Source organism: Hemicordylus capensis, chromosome 2, assembly GCF_027244095.1.
Source record: "Hemicordylus capensis ecotype Gifberg chromosome 2, rHemCap1.1.pri, whole genome shotgun sequence".
In the NCBI taxonomy this organism is placed as follows: domain Eukaryota; kingdom Metazoa; phylum Chordata; class Lepidosauria; order Squamata; family Cordylidae; genus Hemicordylus; species Hemicordylus capensis.
Window position 1 is genome coordinate 183790594 of NC_069658.1, and position 20728 is coordinate 183811321.

The 20728-nt window shown below is 46.0% G+C and overlaps 1 protein-coding gene and 1 long non-coding RNA gene across 2 annotated transcripts; one reads left to right on the top strand and one right to left on the bottom strand.

Moving 5' to 3' along the window:
- Positions 1-908: 908 nt before the first annotated feature.
- NAA10 (N-alpha-acetyltransferase 10, NatA catalytic subunit) lies at positions 909-16271 on the top strand. The gene is made up of 8 exons (XM_053300670.1): positions 909-1077; positions 2143-2241; positions 4754-4812; positions 9555-9600; positions 10385-10500; positions 11722-11766; positions 13954-14038; positions 15904-16271. The coding sequence occupies exons 1-8, from the start codon at positions 1057-1059 to the stop codon at positions 16153-16155; spliced, it is 723 nt and encodes a 240-aa protein (XP_053156645.1). The 5' UTR covers positions 909-1056; the 3' UTR covers positions 16156-16271.
- On the bottom strand, positions 13239-20722 carry LOC128346896 (uncharacterized). Its single transcript, XR_008317275.1, has 3 exons — positions 20165-20722; positions 16969-17003; positions 13239-15542 (listed from the first exon to the last, which is right to left on the bottom strand). It is a non-coding gene; the product is annotated as an uncharacterized LOC128346896 (long non-coding RNA).
- Between the last annotated feature and the right edge of the window lie 6 nt (positions 20723-20728).

Consider the following 20728-nt stretch of genomic DNA (forward strand, 5'->3'; position numbering starts at 1 on the left):
CAATTGAAAAATAATCCCTCCCTCATCAGTTCCCATATCAATTATAGGCAGAAAGTACAGTTGCCTATTGGCCAGTAAAAAACCAATCCGGGCTGCTAATATGCTTTTTGAGAGTTGATCTGTAGAAATCAGTGTGAAGCTTTTAATGACAAAGAGCTAAACACTATCATTCGATAATTGCTATAGGTCAAACCGCCCGTAAGGCACAGCTACAACAGCCACTTGAAAAGCTGGCAATCCTTCTAGAAATATTGCTCACTTTATAACATTTTTGAGTGGTCACATGTGCTTCACGCGTATTATGTTCTTGTAATCCTTACAACAACCCTGCAAGGGAAGTCAGTCATCTCCCTATTGCAACCGGAGAGGGGCTGGCTGAGAAAGAGAGAGAGACAGACAGCCTTGACTACTACGAGATTGTGAGTTCACGATGGAAGCCAGATTAAATCAGGAGTCTCTTAGCCGCCAGTTTTGCCTACACCAGCAGGCAAAAAGGCAGTGCCTTATCCACAGTTCCTCTGTGTCTATTGGTCAACTCGGCTTCTTTTAAGCCTCCGCCTACTTTTTCCATAGATCTATTGGTTAAAGGATTTCGGCTCTGTGAGTGGCTGTTTCGGGCAGAGGATTGGTTCTCCGAGTGTAAATGGGCGGGGTCGAAGCCATGACGTTTTCCTAACTTGGACGCGGGCGGATGAAGCAAAAAAATAAAACTAGGAAAAGGAAAAGAGTAAACAGCTTCGTAATTGGTCGGCGTAGGCCCTAGGTGTACCATGATTGGATATGGGGAGGCCTTGCTTGGGTCAAGGGTTGGTTGTTGTTGGTTTTTTGCCCGTTCTTGATCTATGGAGGCGGGACGAGAACGCAAACGGTGTATTAAGATTGGCTGGCGCGTTTTTCGTTTCTCTCCGAGCATTGGCTACGGAGCGGTGATGGACGCGTTCCTTTTTCCTCCACCTTCCCCCGGTCTTTCCCCAGAAGTGGATGGATGTCCTGAGTCGAGCTGCCTGCCGCGTGAGCTGAAAGAGGATCGCCCGTCGCCGTTCTGCAGCCGCCGCCATGAATATCCGGAATGCACGGGTTCGAATCCTGGGGCTGGAGGGAGGGAGTCGCTCTGGGAGGCCGGATTGCATGGAGCAAAGGGTGAGGGAGGTGGAAGAATAGGAGAAGGCCTGACTTAGATCTGATCTAGTATGGAAGAAAGGCAAAAAGCGACCGATCTCTTCGCTCCAGTAAATTGATGCAAATCTGTGAACAAATGAGTAAAGGGCTTAAACAAGGAAATCAGAGTTCTGCCTCTGTTGGGAAGGAGCAATGGGGTGAGGACCTCTGAATCTTACCCAGCTCAAGCCAACCAGAGGCTGTGCTTTGGCAGCCAACATCTGTTGTTTCTAGGAGACCTATGCGAAAGAAGAATCGCTGGCTTTTCATAAGAATTGCCTTGTTGGATCCCCTTGATCCCAAGGACGAATCTGACTTTGCTTAGTAACTGTGATGGCTGAATGGAACCTCCATGTTCAGAAGCAGTGTAGCTTGAAATGCCAGATGAGATGGGCATTGCTGTCATGCTCTGCTTGTGGACTTCCAGAGAGATCTGATTGAGTGCTCTTGGAAAACGGATGCTGGACCAGGTGATCTAGTTTGCCTACAATAGCTAGTATTATTTATTTTTTGATTTGATTTGATTTCTATACCACCCTTCCAAAAATGGCTCAGGGCAGTTTACACAGAGAAATAATAAATAAGATGGATCCCTGTCCTCAAAGGGCTCACAGCCTAAAAAAAGTCCTCTGGTATGTAGGCTATAATGCTTCTGAACATGGAAGTTCTATTTGGCTATTGCCACTAATAGTTTGCCTGAGACATCCTTGGACATGGCTTGATCTAACAAGGCAGTTCTTATGGTCTTGCATAATTAATAATACTACTGTGGCTAGTTTCCAAAAGTCTCTAGCCAAATGCTTTTGGGAATTGTAAAAGTAGGTCATGGGGTGATGGCTCCTACTGAAATGATCTTCCTCAATAGCTAATATTCAGAGGTTCACTGCTCCTGGGGGTTCTGTTCAGCTGTTGTAGTCTTGGGGAGCAATGAGTGTCTCTCTCTCCCTGCTTGTCTCAACTCCTCTTCCCTTTCCCCACTATCAGCCCGAGGATCTGATGAACATGCAACACTGCAACCTCCTTTGCTTGCCGGAAAACTACCAGATGAAATACTACTTCTACCACGGACTCTCCTGGCCACAGGTGAATCCTGTTATGTCTGCCTCCTCAGCCAGCAGCCTGGTTTGCAAAGGGTGTGGGAAATAATAGCAATAGCACTTACATTTATATACCGCTCTATAGCTGGAAGCTCTCTAAGCGGTTTACAATGATGTAGCATATTGCCCCCCAACGTTCTGGGTACTCATTTTACCGACCTCAGAAGGATGGAAGGCTGAGTCAAGCTTGAGCCACTTGGTCAGGATCGAACTTGTAACCTGCTGGTTACAGGGCGGCAGTTTTACCACTGCACCACCAGGGGCTCTTCTGGAATAATGAGCTGCCAAGAACCTTTAGCAAAGGAGCCTAGTTGCAAGTCCTCTCACAACAACTATACCTTCTATTATCCTTATTTGCTTTTGAATTGGCAACTCTGGGTGAGGAGGTGCCCCCTGTTCACAAGCCAGGAGTTTCTAGTTGTTGATTCCTAATGCATGTATCCACCTATGATTTTTCAGATTGGAAGCTAGGCTATCGGGCCCGGCCCCCCTCTCTGAGATGGCCATGGTGTTTAATAAGTTATGGGGCAGGTTTTACTGGCTTCCCTCCTGATTTAATTAGGAACACTTGAGACCAATTCCTCAGGATCTCCCTGGTTATCTGGAGTTATGTGAACTAATTAACAATAATAAACTCTTGCCTCATTACGAGTGAATGACTGGACGTGGAATTTGGCTGCAGGGCTTCCACTGCCTTTTGTGAAAAGATGGCATGAGATTAGAATTGGGAGGTCCTTGATTCAAATGTCACCTCGCCCATTAACTCACTAGATGTCTTAAGCAAGCCTATGAGTGTTGCCCAGATATGTGCAGCTGTGGCTTTTCCTGACTGTTCCTCCTCCTCCTTTCCTTCCCCAACATCACAGTCCTGCTTTGTAGCACACTTGAAATTCTGCATGCTCCTGCAGATGGAGAAAGCAAAGGGAAATAGGGCTGAGGTTGGGCAAAGAGACTGAGCCTCCCCTCTTGTATTGGAGGATGTAAAGCAACATGTATATAGTATTCTCCATTTTGCAGTTGGACAGATCTCTCCCCTCTTCAAGGTGCATCCTATGTCTCTGCATACCCTGTCTCGCCCCATCTGCAATATGGGGATGATGATGATACAAATTATCACAGGGTGCTTTATATAAACTAAATAATAAATATAAAATAACTAACAAGTTGATCTGGTAAGCTGTGGTCCCTCTAATTTTTTTTCATCTCTGTGCGGAATGAGTTTTGTTCTGGGTGGCAGTATCAAGGCACTGTGTGCACACATGCATTCAGAATGGGGCCTTCCTGATTCAACCCAAGCGGGATCTAAAATTAACAGCAGACATCAAAAAACTTGTGAGCACATGCACTTTCACACACCTTAGAGGGAACAGTGCTGCTAAGAAATAATCTGCCTACTTTCCTTTCACTATCCCTACAATTGGGCTAAATTTGGTCCAAATAATTTAGGCAGTTTGCTAGTTAGCTTACTTGCAGCTCAAATGTTCATACATCTGCCATCTTGAATCGGGGTGGATGACATCATCATATTGGTCTAGGCCACGGTTTCTTAATCTTGGGCCCCCAGTTGTTGTTGGCCTACAACTCCCAGAATCCCCAGACATTACCTTTGTGGCTGGGGATTCTGGGAGTTGTAGTCTTAACAACATCTGAGGGCCCAAGGTTAAGAAACCCTGGTCTAGGCATTGCGAAGTTGATGGGGACACACATACGGAATGCCTGGTGATCTCATAAGCTTACTTTTGTTAAGGAAAATAGGCTTAAAAATTGTTCAGTTCATATATTTCAAGTGCTTTGAATGACCAAATAAATATAGATAGATATGTGTAAAGACAGTATTATTCTTAAAGGTGGGCTCAAAATTTAGCTAGGTAGATTGACAGTCGAGATATGCGCGAATTGTTCGTGCACTCCTGGGAGGGTGGTGGTGGGGCTTGCTTTAAAGGGCAGGGAAGGTGCTGCCTACCTGTCAGCCCCTGCCCCGCTGCTTTTCCCCTGCTGGCGCTCGCTGGCAACCAGTGTTGCCAGGCTCGTGGCCTACAGCATGCACGTGCGTCGACCATGAGCGTGGTGACGATGATCGGGGTGCAAGCAGGAATGCTGCAGCCCAGCATGCCCACTGTTTTGGAGAGTGCCAGTGGAGCAGGGGCTGACAGATAGGCAGTGCCTTCCCTGTCCCTTAATGCTGGCTGATCGAACTGGTTTGGCGCTCCAGGAAGGGAGCTCCAAACCAGTTCGTGCACATCCCTAGTTGGTAGGGGAGTAATCCTACCCGCTGCTGGCTTCGTCCATGGAAGAGCACCATACAACTTCTGCTGGTCTCTGTTGGCCTTTGGTCCTGCTCCCCAAATCAGAACTCTTCCTTCTCTTGGGGCAAAGCCACCTCCTGGACTGCCTTTGGATGTTGTGCTCTGTGTCTGCCCATTGCTTCCACTCTCCCATAGGAGCCCATTTCGGGGGTTTGGACTCCATACTTCTAACCACCGTCTTCTCTTCCCTAGCTTTCCTACATTGCTGAGGACGAGAATGGCAAGATTGTGGGCTATGTGCTGGCTAAAATGTAAGCACCAGTGGGACAGCTTTGGTATGGGTGACACATGTGTGAATATTCTTTCTGGAGCATTGGTTACTCTTTTTAATTTTATTGATGATCCATGCCTGCATATGTAAGACCTGAAAAGTGGGAAATCGTGTTTTTTTTAAAAAAAATTATAATTGTATTTGAAAATATTCTAAATGGGTTAAGTGAAGTAATAATCCCCCTTGCAAAAACTGAAGTGTTAGGTTTGTTTCTGAGCTGAGGCGTAGCTGTGTTTTTTGTAATTTTTTTTTCTGTACACGTCTGCAAAAATTAAAAATGAAAAGTATAGGAAGAAAATATTTGCAACCCATTATGCTGGAATGTCTTGCATGGCTGCAGTGCATGTTAGTATTGTCCATAATTTCAAAACCAAATCCTGAGAGTATGTAATTTCTTTCCCCTTTGCCTCCCTTTGATGACTAGTCATGGCAATTGGGGGTGGGGGAAAGAGGGATTCAGCGATATGAGTGAGGTCATGTGGTCTCGGAGGTGGCCTTGGGTTCCCCCAAGCTTATTGTTTTGGGGGATTTCAGTGTCCACGCTGAGGCCCCCCTAGTGGGTGCGGCTCAGGATTTCATGGTCTCCATTGCAACCATGGGCCTGTCTCAGTTGGTATCGGGCCCTACCTACATGGCAGGACATACTCTGGATCTAGTTTTTGCTGGCTGGTGAATAAATGATCTGGAGGTGGGGGAGCTTGAGATAAGAGGCCCTGGTTGATCTCTGGAATGGAGAGACGGCCTGGGCTGTTGACACGGTTGCTCCTAAACGCCCTCTCCAGCTTGGTGGAGCCTGATCTGCTCCTTGGTTTTCCTCAGAGCTTAGGGCGATGAAACAACTTGGGTGACGGCTGGAACGATGCTGGAGGAAGAGTTGTGACAAATCCAATCGAACACGGGCTAGAGCTCATTTTAGGGTCTACTCCGTGGCGGTGGGGGCAGCGAAGAAATGTTTTTTCTCCGCCTCCATTGCATCTGTTCAGTGCAGACTGGCAAAGCTGTTCCATGTAGCAAAGACATTGCTGCACACATCCCCCAGGTAATGGGGGAGGAATCATCTACAGCCCGCTGTGATCAGTTTGCGTGTCACTTTATGGATAAAGTTGCTCGCATCTGTGCCGATTTGGACTCCAGAGTTTTGGCAGTTCCGGCAGACGTGCCTCTGGTCCCATTGTGTTGGATTCTTTTCAGTTGGTGCAGCCTGAGGATGTGGACAAGATCCTGGGCAGTGTGTGGGCGACATCGTGTGCTCTTGACCCTTGCCCTTCATGGCTAATAAAAGCTGCCAGGGAGGATACAGGCAGATAGTTGGAGGTGATTATTAATGCTTCATTAAGGGAAGGCAGGATGCCATCGTGCCTCAAGGAGGCTGTGGTAAGACTGTTATTTTAAAAGCCCTCCCTTGATTCCTCCAACCTGGACAACTATAGACCGGTCTCTAACCTGCCCTTTTCGGGCAAGGTGATAGAGCATGTGGTGGTGTCCCAGCTACAGAAGGTCTTGGATGATATGGATTATCTGGACCTTTCTCAATCTGGCTTCTGCCCCAGATATGGGACTGAGATTGCCTTGGTTGCTCTAGTGGATGACCTACACCAGGAACTAGACAGGGGGAGTGCGTCCCTTTTGGGCTGGACCTCTCGGTGGCTTTCGGTACCATCAACCATGGTATCCTACTGGGCCGCCTCTCAAGTATGAGAATTGGAGGTGCTGCGTTGCAGTGGTTCTGGTCCTTTTTTGGGGGGGAGGGTCCAGAAGGTGGTGCTGGGGGACTACTGCTCGGCTCCGTGGCCATTGGCCTGTGGGGTCCCGCAGGGTTCAGTCTTGTCCCCCATGCTGTTTAACATCTATATGAAACCGCTGGGAGAGATCATCCGGGGACTTGGACTGAGTTGTCAGCAATATGCGGATGACACTCAGCTCTATCTCTCCTTGTCACCTGATCCTAGGGAGGTGGTGGATGTCCTGAATCGGGGGCTGGAGGCCATGATGGGTTGGATGTGGGCTAATAAACTGAAATTGAATCTGGATAAGATGGAGGTACTGTTGGTCAGTAGGAGAGCCAATCAGGATGAGGAGATTTTACCGGTTCTGGATGGGGTTGCACTCCCCTTGAAGGAGCAAGTACGCAGCTTGGGGGTACTACTGGACCCGGCTCTGCTTTTGGAAGCTCAGGTGGAGGCGGTGGCCAGGAGTGCTTTTGCACGGTTTCAGCTAGTGTGCCAGCTGCGTCCCTTTCTCGAGAAGGCAGATCTGGCCACAGTTACCCATGCCTTAATCACGTCACTGCTGGATTACTGTAACGTGCTCTGTGTGGGGCTGCCCTTGAAGAATATCCGGAAACTGCAGCTAGTGCAAAACACGGCAGCTAGGGTTCTATCTGGAGCTGCCCGCTGGGAGCACATCACACCCATTCTGAAAGAGTTGCACTGGCTGCCAGTTCATTTCCGGGTCCAATTCAAGGTGCTGGTTTTGACCTTTAAAGCCCTTAGCGGTTTGAGCCTGGGATACCTGAGGGACCGCCTGCCCCCAAGGGTTACTGCCCGCTTGACGAGGTCATCTGAGGGGCTTCTGCTCCGGGTGCCAACAATGAAGAAGGCTCAGTTGTCGTGCATGCGGGACAGGGCCTTCTCTGTTGCTGCCCCCAGACTCTGGAATGCTCTCCTGGTAGGTATCTACTCAGTTTCCATCACAGTTTTTAGAAAGCTTGTCAAATCATGGCTTTTTACAGTGGATTGTCTCCACTGCTGCTTTCTTTATGTTTTTATGCTAGTGTTTTAATTTAAAAAAAAAGAAGCAGGTTTTAAAAATATTTTTAGCTCACTATTTTAATGTGTCTTTTTTATATCTTGTTTTTAAATTTTATTGTGAGCCGCCTTGGGATTTTCTTAATGAAAGGCGGGGTATACATTTAACAATAAAATAAATAAATAAGTGAGGTGCTTGAGGGGAGAGAGATGAGATCGGGGGCAGTGAGGCATGTAAGATGGAATGTACATACCTCGGGTACTTGTGGGTACCTTAAGAACGCACACATTCCACAGCATACTTGTTATGGTTGTGTCTCTTTCAGTTCCCCTTTGGAGAATGTTCCACTGTCCTTATTCATAAACCTGTTGGCATATAGGAGTGGAGAAATGCAACAACCGGCACTGTTAGATTCTGCACCCACCATCTGCTGACATTTGCCTAAAGTTCCTGTAGCCTTATGTGCACATTATAGCATGCACATGCAGCTACGTGGACCTGGTAGTGTTTAGTGGGGACTGTAGGTGACCTAGTCACAGTGGGAATTCTGGGCAGCAGCTGAGGCCTCCAGGCCAACAATCATGCCAGCTGCTGCTGCTGGGCCTGAATGTCAACTTCTGACCAGTGCGCATGCAACAGCAATGTAATGAATGAAAATCCCAACAGGTTGAGTTAAATTTCTGTTTTTAAATTAATGCATTGTATTGAATAGCTTTAAAAATGCAAGTGGTATAGTATGTCAGTTCTACTGTTTAAAACTGACTTCTGATTCCTCCTCTACACCCACTACAAAACTGGCTGGGGACCTGGAAGGTACTGCAGGCAAATACTCGCTTGTCTTGTAAACAAAATATTGCAAGGTGCAATTAAAACCATGTACAGTACTTGAGAGCCAGTGTGGTGTAGTGGTTAGAGTGCTGGACTAGGACCGGGGAGACCCGAGTTCAAATCCCCATTCAGCCATGATACTAGTTGGGTGACTCTGGGCCAGTCACTTCTCTCTCGGCCTAACCTACTTCACAGGGTTGTTGTGAAAGAGAAACTCAAGTATGTAGTACACCGCTCTGGGCTCCTTGGAGGAAGAGCGGATATAAATGTAGTAATAATAATAATGATAATAATACTTGCTTTACCAGACAAAAGAGTTAAGGAACTAGCTGTAGTCTTTCTAGCAGCTACACAGGTGACTTGCTGAGGAGATGTTTGAAATTATATTAGCTGTTCTTGTGGGATGAGTCTTGGAAGAGCAAGGCTTCAAGGCAAGGCTCCAGCCCCTGCTTTCAACACTGCTCTGCCTCAGTTGGTGGCTTTTGGGAAAGCGAGGGTTAATATCCTCACGTCCAGGAAGACTGCTGCTGCTGCTGCTGTCAACTGACTGTGGAGCCCTTTATTCTATAGACTAGTTTCACATACTCGAGTTAGGCCAGCGTCCTGGCTACTCTCAAACCCAGCCCTCCTCACTGCTGCAGTACCGGGAGAATAATGCTGACCCACCTCACAGGCTGGTTGTCAGGATTACTGACAATGTGAGTAAAGCAATTCAAATGCTTTAGCTGTTTATATACACTTTTTAGAAGATATTGTTAGGGAACTTACACAGGTAGTGCAAAACACTTCATTTCTGTGTACAATGCCTTCTGACTAGATGGTGCCCTCAGGGGACCTCTCAGTTGCAGGGGACCTCTCAGTTGCTATAAAACCATAAGATGCATCTGAGTTGCCTCTTTGAGTTTTTCAAGAACATACCATGTTCCTCACATGTGTTCTGGGTTGTGCATGTCTGTGTGGTGGTGTACCTTATATTTTAGTCTGAGTTGAAGGGTATGGATAAATATTGGAAAGAACAGTGCAAGTCAGTGTGTTGTGACTGAACAGTGGGGTAGAAGAAGAGGGTGGGTGTGGAACACTGTTGCTAGATATGTTTGTGATGCATCTTTGTTTGGAGTGGAGCTGACCTCTCCCTTCTGCCTCTAGGGAAGAAGACCCTGATGATGTCCCCCATGGACACATCACATCACTGGTAATACTTCCCTGTCCTTTGCCTTCAAAGTCCAGAGAGTGGCCAAACATTTGGGGCGCACTGAGCAGAGAAAAGTGGACTGAAGGGCTAGAAGCATTTTTCAGGACTTGAGATCTTCTTGAGGGCCTAGATTCTCAAGCTGCGGGGTGGGACTCCCAGTCATGAAACGCAAGTAGAGGGAGCCACGAGAGTTGGACCTTCAAGAGTGTTCCATTGCTACTGAAGGGAATTAGTGGCTGAGGGTGGCGTTCCCTGCAACGGGTTCCCAGATGTTGTTGACTACAACTCCTATCATTCCCAGACAAAGGCCATTGCAGCTGGGAATGATGGGAGTTGTAGTCAACAACATCTGGGAACCCCTGTTGCAGGGAGCACTGGCTGAGGGTATCTATCGATCTATCTGTGCCTGAGCAGTAACTCTTCAAGCAGTAGCTAGAGAAAGGAGTTGCTTGGTTTCTCTCATGCAGGTTAATGCCCAGAATAGCCTGATCTACTTCCTTGGCAGGAATGAGAGTAGAGGTGAAGGTCAGAGGTTGGTACTCATGCTAAAAAGATCTCAGATATCTATTTACCCAGATGTGCTTGATTCTTTTGTGCAATAGTGGCGTGAGAATTTTGCCAAACTGATGGTGGGTACAGTATTAGAGGAGGATCCCAAGAGGTATGGTGAATTTAGAAGGGTGTGGGTGGTGTCCTGAGCCAGAAACGTTTGTGAAATTCTTGATTAGAGAGCGAAAATTCTGAAGAAATCCCCTTCGTCCTAACAGCCCTTCCTCTTCACTAGGCAGTCAAGCGCTCCCACCGACGCCTGGGCCTGGCTCAGAAGCTGATGGATCAGGCCTCCCGTGCAATGATTGAGAACTTCAATGCCAAGTACGTCTCCTTGCACGTGCGCAAGAGGTGAGTGTCATCCTGTCCCCCCTCCCCCCCCCCCGACCTGGCTCTCCTTGTACTAGCTAAAATGCAAAAATACTATAGCAATAGCAATAGCACTTACATTTATATACCGCTTTATAGCCGGAGCTCTCTAAGCGGTTTACAATGATTTAGCATATTGCCCCCCAACATTCTGGGTACTCATTTTACCGACCTCGGAAGGATGGAAGGCTGAGTCAACCTTGAGCCCCTGGTCAGGATCGAACTTGTAACCTTCTGGTTACAGGGCGGCAGTTTTACCACTGCGCCACCAGGGGCTCATTGTATGTTATGTATGTTACATAATTATTACTTTGTGTGTTAACTGCAAAGCTATTGTACATTCCCTTTATCAGCATTGCATTCACTTTGATGTGTGCACAGAGAAAATATCTTTCCTCCTTTGTAATCAGGTCACTGAAAGGTGTTTTCATCTCAGTACTGTTTCCTCTTGCTGCATATGTCAGAAGTGGGGATCCAGCTTATTTTTGACTTGCCTCGCCTTCTGCTCTCTCCTGTGACTTCTTATTTCAGTGTCTTCTACCCAGCACTTGCATCTGTGACTTCCTATGAAGTCTCTTTTCCTGACCTTTTTTTATTTTAAGGGGGATTGCTCTTCACTTAGCCCGATACAGTTTACAAGAACTGTTTGGGGTAGGGAAGAGGTCATAGGTTATTACCTATATAACCCTGAATGGCTTGGGTCCAAGGTATTTAAGAGAACCTCGCCTTCTCCATGAACCCCACCACCTATTAAGAGAATTAGGGGAGTTTGTTGCAGTTGCTACCAGCTTGCTTGGTGGCTAACCAAAACTGGGCCTTTTCTAGAGTTGCCCCAGGACTTTGGAACGTGCTCACAAACAATATCAGAGCCTCCCCATCTCTGGTGGTTCTTAAGAAAAATCTGTAAACATAACTGTTTAATCAGGCTTTTAGTCCAGAAGTTGTCCATAAGTTTAATCAATAACATTTTCAGTTTTAAAGTTACTTTTATTTATATTTCAAACTGTTTTAATTGATCTAATGTGTTTAATTGCTTGTATTTTGAAATGGTAAACTGCCCAGAGATTTGTATATGGGATGGTATAAAAATGCACTAAATAAGTGGAGCATCTGGAAACCCTCTGATCTTCTTGCAGTGTCCCTATTGCTGAGATTAGCCATGTTAATTTACCAACCTACTCTTTTTCCCCCCTTGCCTTACAGTAACCGGGCAGCACTACACCTCTATTCAAACACTCTCAATTTCCAGTGAGTATCATCAGGGTGTCGGTAGTGAGGACAAGGTGATTATGGTGGAAGTGTGGCTGGTGGTAGACTTGGGGAAACCTGATTCAGACCTCTGACTGGCCTTGAAGATCTGGTTATTGGGCTGATTATTACTGATGTACCTCTTTTCAGCTAAGAAGTTCTCAAAATGGTTTACATAGAATAATAATAACAACAGGGTTCTCTTTCCCCAATGGGAGCACAATCTGAAAAAGGAACATAAGAGAAACACTAGCAAAAGCCACCAGCAAAAACAAGGGATGCTGTTGGGGTTGAATAGGGATGGTTATGCTTTCCCTGCTAAATATAAAGAGAATTGCTGCTTTGAGAAATAAAAAAGAGAATTGCCACAAAGGTGCCTCTTTGTCCAGTTAGCAGTGGGAGGGCTTGAGCAAGTTGCCTTCTTCAGCTTAGCTTACCTTGCTACTTTGTGGTGTAGCTAAAACTCCACTTTGAGCTCCTTGAAGCTTTTTTGCAGGCAGGAGAGATTAGTCTTGGACATAATGAAGATGGTGGTGGCGGCGGCGGCGGCAGCTTCAGTGGTGCCAGAAATGCCATGTAGTCCCCCATACCTTGCTTTCCCATAACCAAAGGTAGGGAAGCAAGTTTCTAGTCCTCACATTGGCAGCAGTATGATAACATATGTAGGTGTTGCCTCTGCTGGTATTCATGAGGCACAGGTTTCATTTCTTGTGTTGCTGCCAATTCTTCATGGTCCCCCCTGGCTACTCAGGCACCTTTCCCTGTCCATATTTCTTCTTGGCACTGGGGCAGGCTCGAGAGCCACCACACTGGTTTGTACAGACTGCTGTCAAGGCTGCTAGATGGTTCAGAACAAAGCAGGCAAATTAAGTAGTTGTATGCACCCAGCAGACTGACTTAAATGGAGTCACAATTAATCAAGGGTGGTATGTTGAACCTTGACTGATCCTGGCCTTCCAAGTTCTTAGTGGTCTTAGTGGATTAAACTGGAAGCTTCATAAAGGCAGAGCAGTCTACTCTTCTACAGACCTAGTTTTGTGTTGATTGTTTTGCTTAATCCAGAATATAGAACTCTGTTTGCTTTTGAGAGGAGACTGTGACTGAGAATGGGTTTAAAGCAGGGCTGCTGAACTTCAGCTCTCCTGCAGATATCTATATTTATTTTGTTACGTTTATAAACTGCCCCATCTAAAGGCTCTGGGCGGTGTAAAACAACAAGTTGTAGGCCAGATGTTGGCCTACAACTCCTATAATCCCAGACTATTGGCCACTGTGGCTGGGGATTATGGGTTGTAGCCCCAAAACAGTTGGAGGACTAAAGTAGAGCAGCCCTGGTTTAAAGGATTTTTTTAAAAACCAAAAAAAATGAGGTATTTGAGGGCAGTGCAACAAGTTGTGAAGGAGTTGAGGAGTCTTCAGTGCTAGAAGTTAACAGCAGGTTAGAAAATAATTGGTCTTAAGGACTAGTAGACGTTTGTTTATTTATTATTTATTTATTTATTACATTTATATACCATTGTGCAGTGCACAACAATAAAAATAAAACCCATAAATCAATCCTTTTAAAAACAAAACAATTTAAAAACAGCATAAAACCATTCACATCTAAAACAGTTTTAAAACCCTGGATGGCCAGGCCAAACAGTTAGGTTTTAAGAGCTCTCCTTAAAAGTTTGACTCTTTGAAGGATTTCTTCAATTCTAACCACCTGCATCCTTCTCAAAAGCCTCAAAATATTGCTATTTAGAACTTGTATATTGCCTTTTGAGTAATGAACACTCTTTAAACCAGGCCTGCTCAAATTAGGCCCCCCAGCTGTTTTTGGGCTACAACTCCCATAATCCTCAGCGACAGTGGCCAATAGCCAGGGATTATGGGAGTTGTAGGCCAACATCTGTAGGACAGCCAAAGTTGAGCAGCCCTGCTTTAAATACTGTAAACCTTACAACAGCTCTGCAATGTAGGACAGTAGTATTCTCTCATATTACAGAAGGAAGTCCTGAGGCAGAGAGAATAGTCTAGGGAGCTTGCGGCTGAAATGAGGTTTGCTCTGGCGACTTACCAGCTCAGCATTCCTGCGAGCTTCTACATTAAGCCAGCCCTGAGTGAGTTTGGGGCAGACCTCTAGGACTTGACTGTGATGGGTTTCAAGTGATGTGATGTTGGCATGCCTAACCCTGCCCCTAGGATCAGTGAAGTGGAGCCCAAATACTATGCTGATGGAGAAGATGCGTATGCTATGAAGCGTGACTTGACACAGATGGCAGAGGAGGTGAGCGTGGGCCCTGCCGATTCCCCCTCTATACCAGTGTGTGGGTCTCTTTGACTTCCTAGCCCCAAGGCTGCTGTTCTGCTGACTGAAACGGCCTTAAAGACTCTGACTAGTGCAGACACTGGCAGCCGGCCACCTTTCACCACACCAAAAGTAACCACATGTAAGCAGGCTCTGCTTTTTGAACTCAGAATTCCCTCCAAAACTGGCCAAGAAGCCTGGAGGGGGATCGTATGCACACAAGCAGTAACCTCTGGCTAGCTCTCCCGCTCTGTTCTTTGTGTTGCTCTGCTTCTATGTCTCCTTTAGCTTTATGGAGAGGATGGGCAGAGGAAAATAAGCTACTAAGGGGAGAGAAACGTCTGGAAAAAGGTAGCCAGAGGTTCCTGCCCCCTTCTATGTGATCCTGCAGCCCCCTTCAGAATTCTTTGCCTGTCTGTGGGGGAACCTTCAGAATGTCGTCATCCGAGCCTGGCTTACATGCAGCCAGCTGGTTTTAGCTACAAACTCTGCTACCCTACACAGCATCAAAACTGTCTGTGTGGTGTCCTATTGCGGTCCTGGTGGTCTGCTACGATCTTGGGGTAGCCTCAGCTGAGTAAGCCATCCTGATGTAGCCATCACACAGTGATGCCACACATTAGGTTGCTTCTCACGGTCACTAATTGGGTAGGAGAAGCCTTGCACCTGAGTTTGGGAGCTGGGCGCGCTCCTGTTTTTCAGTCGTCGGTGAGTAAAAAAACAAGGGAGGAGGAAGTGAGGGCTTCCTCCTGCCCAGCAGCTGGACTGAGCTGCTCTTTAACAAGGTAGGATGAAAAGCCCTCCAGCCCAGCTGCTACTTAGCAGACGATCATGTCCTCCTCCTGCTCCATTGCTTTTTATTCAGATGATCTAAAAATTGGAGTGCCCATAGCTCCCAGACTTGAGTAGGAGGCTTCTCCTAAATTAACAACTGCGAGAAGAGCCCTATTCTTGGAGTTGTCCGACATCTACTTTTTTCCTGCTCTTTTTTTTTTAAGATGCAAGTAAGGAGTAAAGGGGAAATTGCCTCCCTGCTTCCCACACAAACACTCATCTTAGTAAAATCAGACAGGTTTGTGTAATCTGAATGCAGGTCTGGTGGTCTCCTATATGTGGTTGGGAAGGTACTTGTGTTTAGATGTGTGGGGTAGGAAAAAAAGACAGTGTGGCTCCATTGAGGCCTTTCTCTCTGACCAGCTTTGTGCACATCTTTACTTAATTGGTTCCAGATACTCCATGCATCTTACCATGAGGTGGCACTTGTCTTGCCAGGAACCTTGCGTTTTTGGAATAACCCAGTGCAGCATTTGATACTTGAGAAACTGAATACTTGTTCCAGATAGCACAATCTATGGCTGTTTGTGATGAGCAATGAAGCACTTTCCCTCGTGCACCTCCTCTGTTTTGTGAGCTTCTTTTATACAGTACTTTTTTGTTGCTGCTCTTGGAGTCCTTGTGCTCTTCTGCAGGAGATACTGTTATACTAAGACAAAAAGGAGAGCGCAGCAAAGCTAAACCGCTGGCAGCAGTTTTCCTCCAGTGTGCCGGCCTTTTGTTTGGGTTGGCCGCTTCATTTTTTTTACCCTTATATAGTGACCTACTTTGTGTTGAAAATATAACGAGTAATCCCCTTCGGCTGTTCCCCAGAAGCACCTTTGTTCAGATGTAACTGGACTGTCTCCTGGAAGTGATGCAAGACCTTTCTAGTTCAGGGGAAGGTTCTGTGGGTAGGGGTGGGGTGGCTCTTGTGGCTGGGAACTGTGTGTGTTCAATTGCTTCATATTCCCCTCCCCTCATGGTGGTTGATGCTAAAAGTCCAACTAAACGAGCATCTCCCCTTGCAGCTGCGGAGGCAAATGGACCTGAAGGAGAAGACCAAGCATTCCATTCTGGGCTCCATCGAGAACAAGGGTAGTGACCACAAAGCCAACCATGTGGGCGAATGTTGCCGCGATGACAAATGCCCAGGAACCGTGGTGGGCACTGGGCCTGGGACGGAAGACAGTGGGGACAGCAAGGATGTCAGTGAGGTCAGCGAGGCCACAGAGAGCACAGATGTCAAGGACAGCTCGGAGGCCTCTGACTCTGCCTCGTAGCGAGGGCGTCTGCCGTACCCTTCACTCCAGCTGAAAGACCATTGTCCTGCCTCTCTCTAGGGTGGTGGGGGTGGCGCCTACAGATGGATTGGAAATAAAGCTTATGGAACCAGAAACTCATGCATGTGTGTGCTGATTTCCCTTTTATGTGCTGTGAGAAAGAATTTAGAAAAAAAAAAAAACTTGTACAGAGAGGCAAGCAGTGAACCTGAAACATCTATATGTGGCCTAGTTCTCTAGTCCACCCCACTCATTTTTCCTCTCCGGTACTCCAGCTAGCTCCCTTAGTATTTTATGACTCCTACTCTGCCATCTCTTGGCCAATAGGGTGCCTCTGGGAAGCCCACAAAGTGGGCCTGAAGGTAGTAGCCCTCTCCTGTGTTGTTTTTCAACAAATGGTGTTCAGTGATCTATTGTCTCTGTACCTGGAGGTCCCACATAACCATCATACCATATTTACCCAAATCTGAGCCCCCACTCCCCAGTTCTTTTCTGTGAAATATGTGGGGGCAGGGTCATCTTAGATTCAGATTCCTCTTTTGGGTAAATACAAGTAGAATCTGTATTTAGCCTCTGTATTTTAAGGCATTGTCTTATGTTCAGAGTCACCTATTCTGGTAAATATGGTAAGTAATAGCATTGTTAACCCTATCCTCTAAGAGTACATCTGATCTCATTTTCAAAGGTACCTAAGCTAATGTGTGGCAGTGAATTCTATTTATTATATGCTGTATGAAGTACTTCCTTCTGTCTGTCACTGGAAGACCAGAGAGGGAGAACAATATTTCTGCTTGTAATTAGATCTTTGCTTACCACTTCCTTTTGTGGGGTTGAATGTTTGCTTCCCCCTCCAAAAAAAGAAGAAAAAAAAGCCATTATTGCATGTAAAAGTATTTTGGGGAGAAGGTTCTACCTAGCTTTTCCTCTGACATGATATTTCTTTGTACAGGAAGCTTTCCCCCACCCCCTTCTAGGGTGATGGAGTCCAGGACAAAGCTTCTCCCCTCTTTTCTGAAGAGGCAGTAGGGTTGCTATTTTTCTCTAAATACATGCAGAATTCAGTTTCTTGCAGCAGAAGTGTGTGAGAGAGATCTTGCACCAAAATCTGCCTTCCTAGTCTGCCAGCAGCTGCACTGTGCTAGCTGAGAGATGGCCTGATATCAGATGGCAGGAAATCGCATTACAGAGGAGGAAGAGGTTTGGGTCTACTCTTCACAAGCAGAATGAGGTGGTAGAATGGACTACTGCTTTGCGGGGAGGGGACAGTTCTGATGGCTTCATCATGTTAAATTAACGCAGCCTGCTTCCAGCTGTGCTAGTGGTCTACCCGTTTGGAAGGTAGGGAGGGGTGTGTGAGAGAGAGAATATGAGGAAGCAGTGATGTGTGTATCAACTAATGTGAGAGCATTTTTTAAAAATGGTTCATTCCCTGTGGTATAGTCCATTCTTCAAATGAAGTGAATACTATGAATACGACTAATATATACTGGTTTTCAACAAAAACTCTCAAAGCAGTTTATAAATATAAATAAAATAGCTCTGCCACCTCATTGCAGGTGCAACAGAAGGAGGTTCAGGGTCTACTCTGGGCTGTATGGCTTCCTTTAAAGCAGGCCTGCTCAATTTAGGCCCCCCTCAGCTGTTTTTTGAACTACAACTCCCATAATCCCCAGCCACAGTGGCCAATAGCCAGGGATTATGGGAGTTGTAGGCCAACATCTGATAGCTGAGAATGGATAATGAAAGTCAAGGAGCACAGTGAAAAATGGGACTACGACTAAATTAAAGAAAACTAAACTAATGACAATGGGTACAGCAACCAGCCTCAGAAATGACAATGAAGACACTGAAGTGGTGGAAAGCTTCTGCCTTTTAGGATCAACTGTCAACAGTAGAGGATCCAGCAGTGAAGAAATATGCTGCAGACTAGCACTTGGTAGGGTTGTCATGAAGGCCTTGGAAAGGATATTTAGATGCCATGATGTGTCTACAAAGATTCTATAAAGATTAGAATTGTTTGGATAATGGTTTATCCCGTGACACTCTATTGATGTGAAAAGTGGACTTAGAAGAAGCAAGATAGAAAAAGCATTGATGCTTTTGACCTTTGGTGCTGGAGAAGACTTTTGAGGATACCATGGACAGCCAGGAAAACAGATGGATCATAGAACAAATCAATCCAGAATTTTCACTCAAGGCACAAATGACCAGACTCAAACTCTCATACTTCAGACATTATGAGAAGACCCAGCTCCCTTGAGAAGTCCATAAAGCTGGGGAAAGTTGAAGGAAAGAGAAGAAGAGAACGACCAGCAGCAAAGTGGATGGACTCGATTACGGCAGCAATGAATGCACCACTGAGAGACCCTAAAGGCCAAGTTGAAGACAGATCATCCTGGAGAGAATCTATCTATGTGGTTGCTAAGAGTCAACACCCACTTGACTGCACTTAATCAATCAGGCCAACATCTAGAGGAAGGCCAAAGTTGAGCAGCCCTGCTTTAAAGCAATACTCACTCTTGCCAAATGCACTCTGAAAGATGACTCCTAGCACCTCTTTGCCTCTCTAATATAGGTACAGAACATGCAAGTGGTGTGGCACAGAGTGCGAGCATTTTTATTCCCAAAGTACAAGCCCTGACAGCGTTCTAACGTGCTCTAACTGAACCATCATGCTTAATTATTACTATTATTTATTATTATGTTTACATTTATATCCTGCTCTTCCTCCAAGGAGCCCAGAGTGGTGTACTACATACTTAGGTTTCTCCTCACAACAACCCCGTGAAGTAGGTTAGGCTGAGAGAGAAGTGACTGGCCCAGAATCACCCAGCGAGTCTCATGGCTGAATGGGGATTTGAACTCGGGTCTCCCCAGTCCTAGTCCAGCACTCTAACCACTACACCACGCTGGCTCTCAGGTGCAATTTCTTTTTGTCCTGACTTTGTAGTTCCAGTGCTGAAAACCAGCCTGAGGATAAAGTTGTTTGGGGGCCAAATGAATCCTGGATGGATGGTAACCTCAGGGGGCAGCGCTCTCTCTCCCTCTCTCTCTCTGTGCTACTTAAGATGAAAAGATTGTGTTAGAGAAATATAATGCATAGTGTCCTATTGGTCATATTATTTCAAAATTGAAGTGTGGATAATGAAAGGCTGCTGTGACAAAAGATTTTCAAACTGTGGTGTGTGAATCCATGGGGGCCACTAAAAGCTTTGTAGGGGGATCCTCAAATAGAAGATGTATCATGAAAAGGTGATATAGTATTGTGGTTAAAAGACTGAGTTACAAGTCAGGAGGAAGTCCCTGGTCTGAATGTTGCCTCTGAGTAGCTTAAGTGACTCTTCCTATGCCTCAACTTATTCTCTGTAAAATGGGGATAATAATACTGGACTCTCTTACAGGGTTGCTGTAAACCTTGCACCACTATAATGTATGTGAAACACTCTGAACACTTGAAAAGCTATATAAATGCTAAATCTTATTATTAATGCTTATTGATCACTACTAGCTGTTGTACTGAAAAGCTTATATAGTAAGGTCCTGCAGAAAAGCTTATAATAAATATAAAATCCAGAGGGGCCATTGTCATACACGAGAGGGGAAAACATTACAGGAATGGCAGGCAAGCTTTCCTGAAAGCCAGCTTGCCTGCTGTAGTACTCATCCCCTAAAAAGTCTAACCACAAGAGAGTGTTGAGTGTGCTTCAGATCCTATTCTCAGTTTACACACCACCCAGTGTGAACAGAAGAATGTGTCTCCTAGAAGGCCTCAAAGAATCCCTTGTAATATTCAGGGGTTCCTCAGCAGACAACTCACTGTAGAAACAGTTCTTTACTGCTAGAAATGTTGAACACTACTGGACTATTCTATATAAGGCATCATTAATATTTTGGCCTTTGTAGGAGTACTAACTCTGAACTTCTGAAGCTATTCCTGGAATTCCCCACGCCCCAGTATTATTCGCAGTATCAACCCACTGAAATCACTAGGGTTGCTTTCAATAATCACCTGGAGATTGATGCTGATTCGCAGGCCAATCTTAGAGCACTGGCAGCCTTAAGCAGCAGTCTGGATCGCCGCCAGTTTCTGATGGGCCTTCCAACATTCGCTAGTTGCTAGGGTTCCTGCAAAGCAAGCTGAGGGATAATTTAACATCGATTCGATTACGGTGGTGTAATTGCAAATTCAGAGGTCCAGGCGCTCTCCATCATAGCCCCCGTGGCCTTGCCCACCCCAACAACCAAAGAAACCAAGAAGCACCGGCGCTCTGTTCCTGCGCGTTCCCCCTCCACTACACCCGATTCATTATGCTTGACAAATTAAGAGATCTTGCGGATGCACTCTTGCTATGCAAACGTAAAACTTATTGCTGGACCACAGGGATTCCAGTAATTATAAAATAGTAGACTGCGCAAGACTGTCTCAAAGAATTGGCTGGAGCAGTAAGCACAACCGCGCCCGCTGCAGAACAGCACGAAGAAGTGAAGCGATAGGTATCTCTACGTTCCTCTGCTTCTTCCTTCCGGATCTCTGATTGGCCGCAGGGATGGTTCGCTGTGCGCTGATTGGAGT

What these genes read in the sequence shown, in the direction of transcription:
- NAA10 (XM_053300670.1), top strand. Translation starts at nt 1,057, where the DNA reads ATGAATATCCGGAATGCACGG. An exon ending in TGAATATCCGGAATGCACGG is followed by an intron (nt 1,078 to 2,142) that starts GTTCGAATCCTG and finishes CCCCACTATCAG; the next exon opens with CCCGAGGATCTGATGAACAT. An exon ending in TGACACAGATGGCAGAGGAG is followed by an intron (nt 14,039 to 15,903) that starts GTGAGCGTGGGC and finishes CTCCCCTTGCAG; the next exon opens with CTGCGGAGGCAAATGGACCT.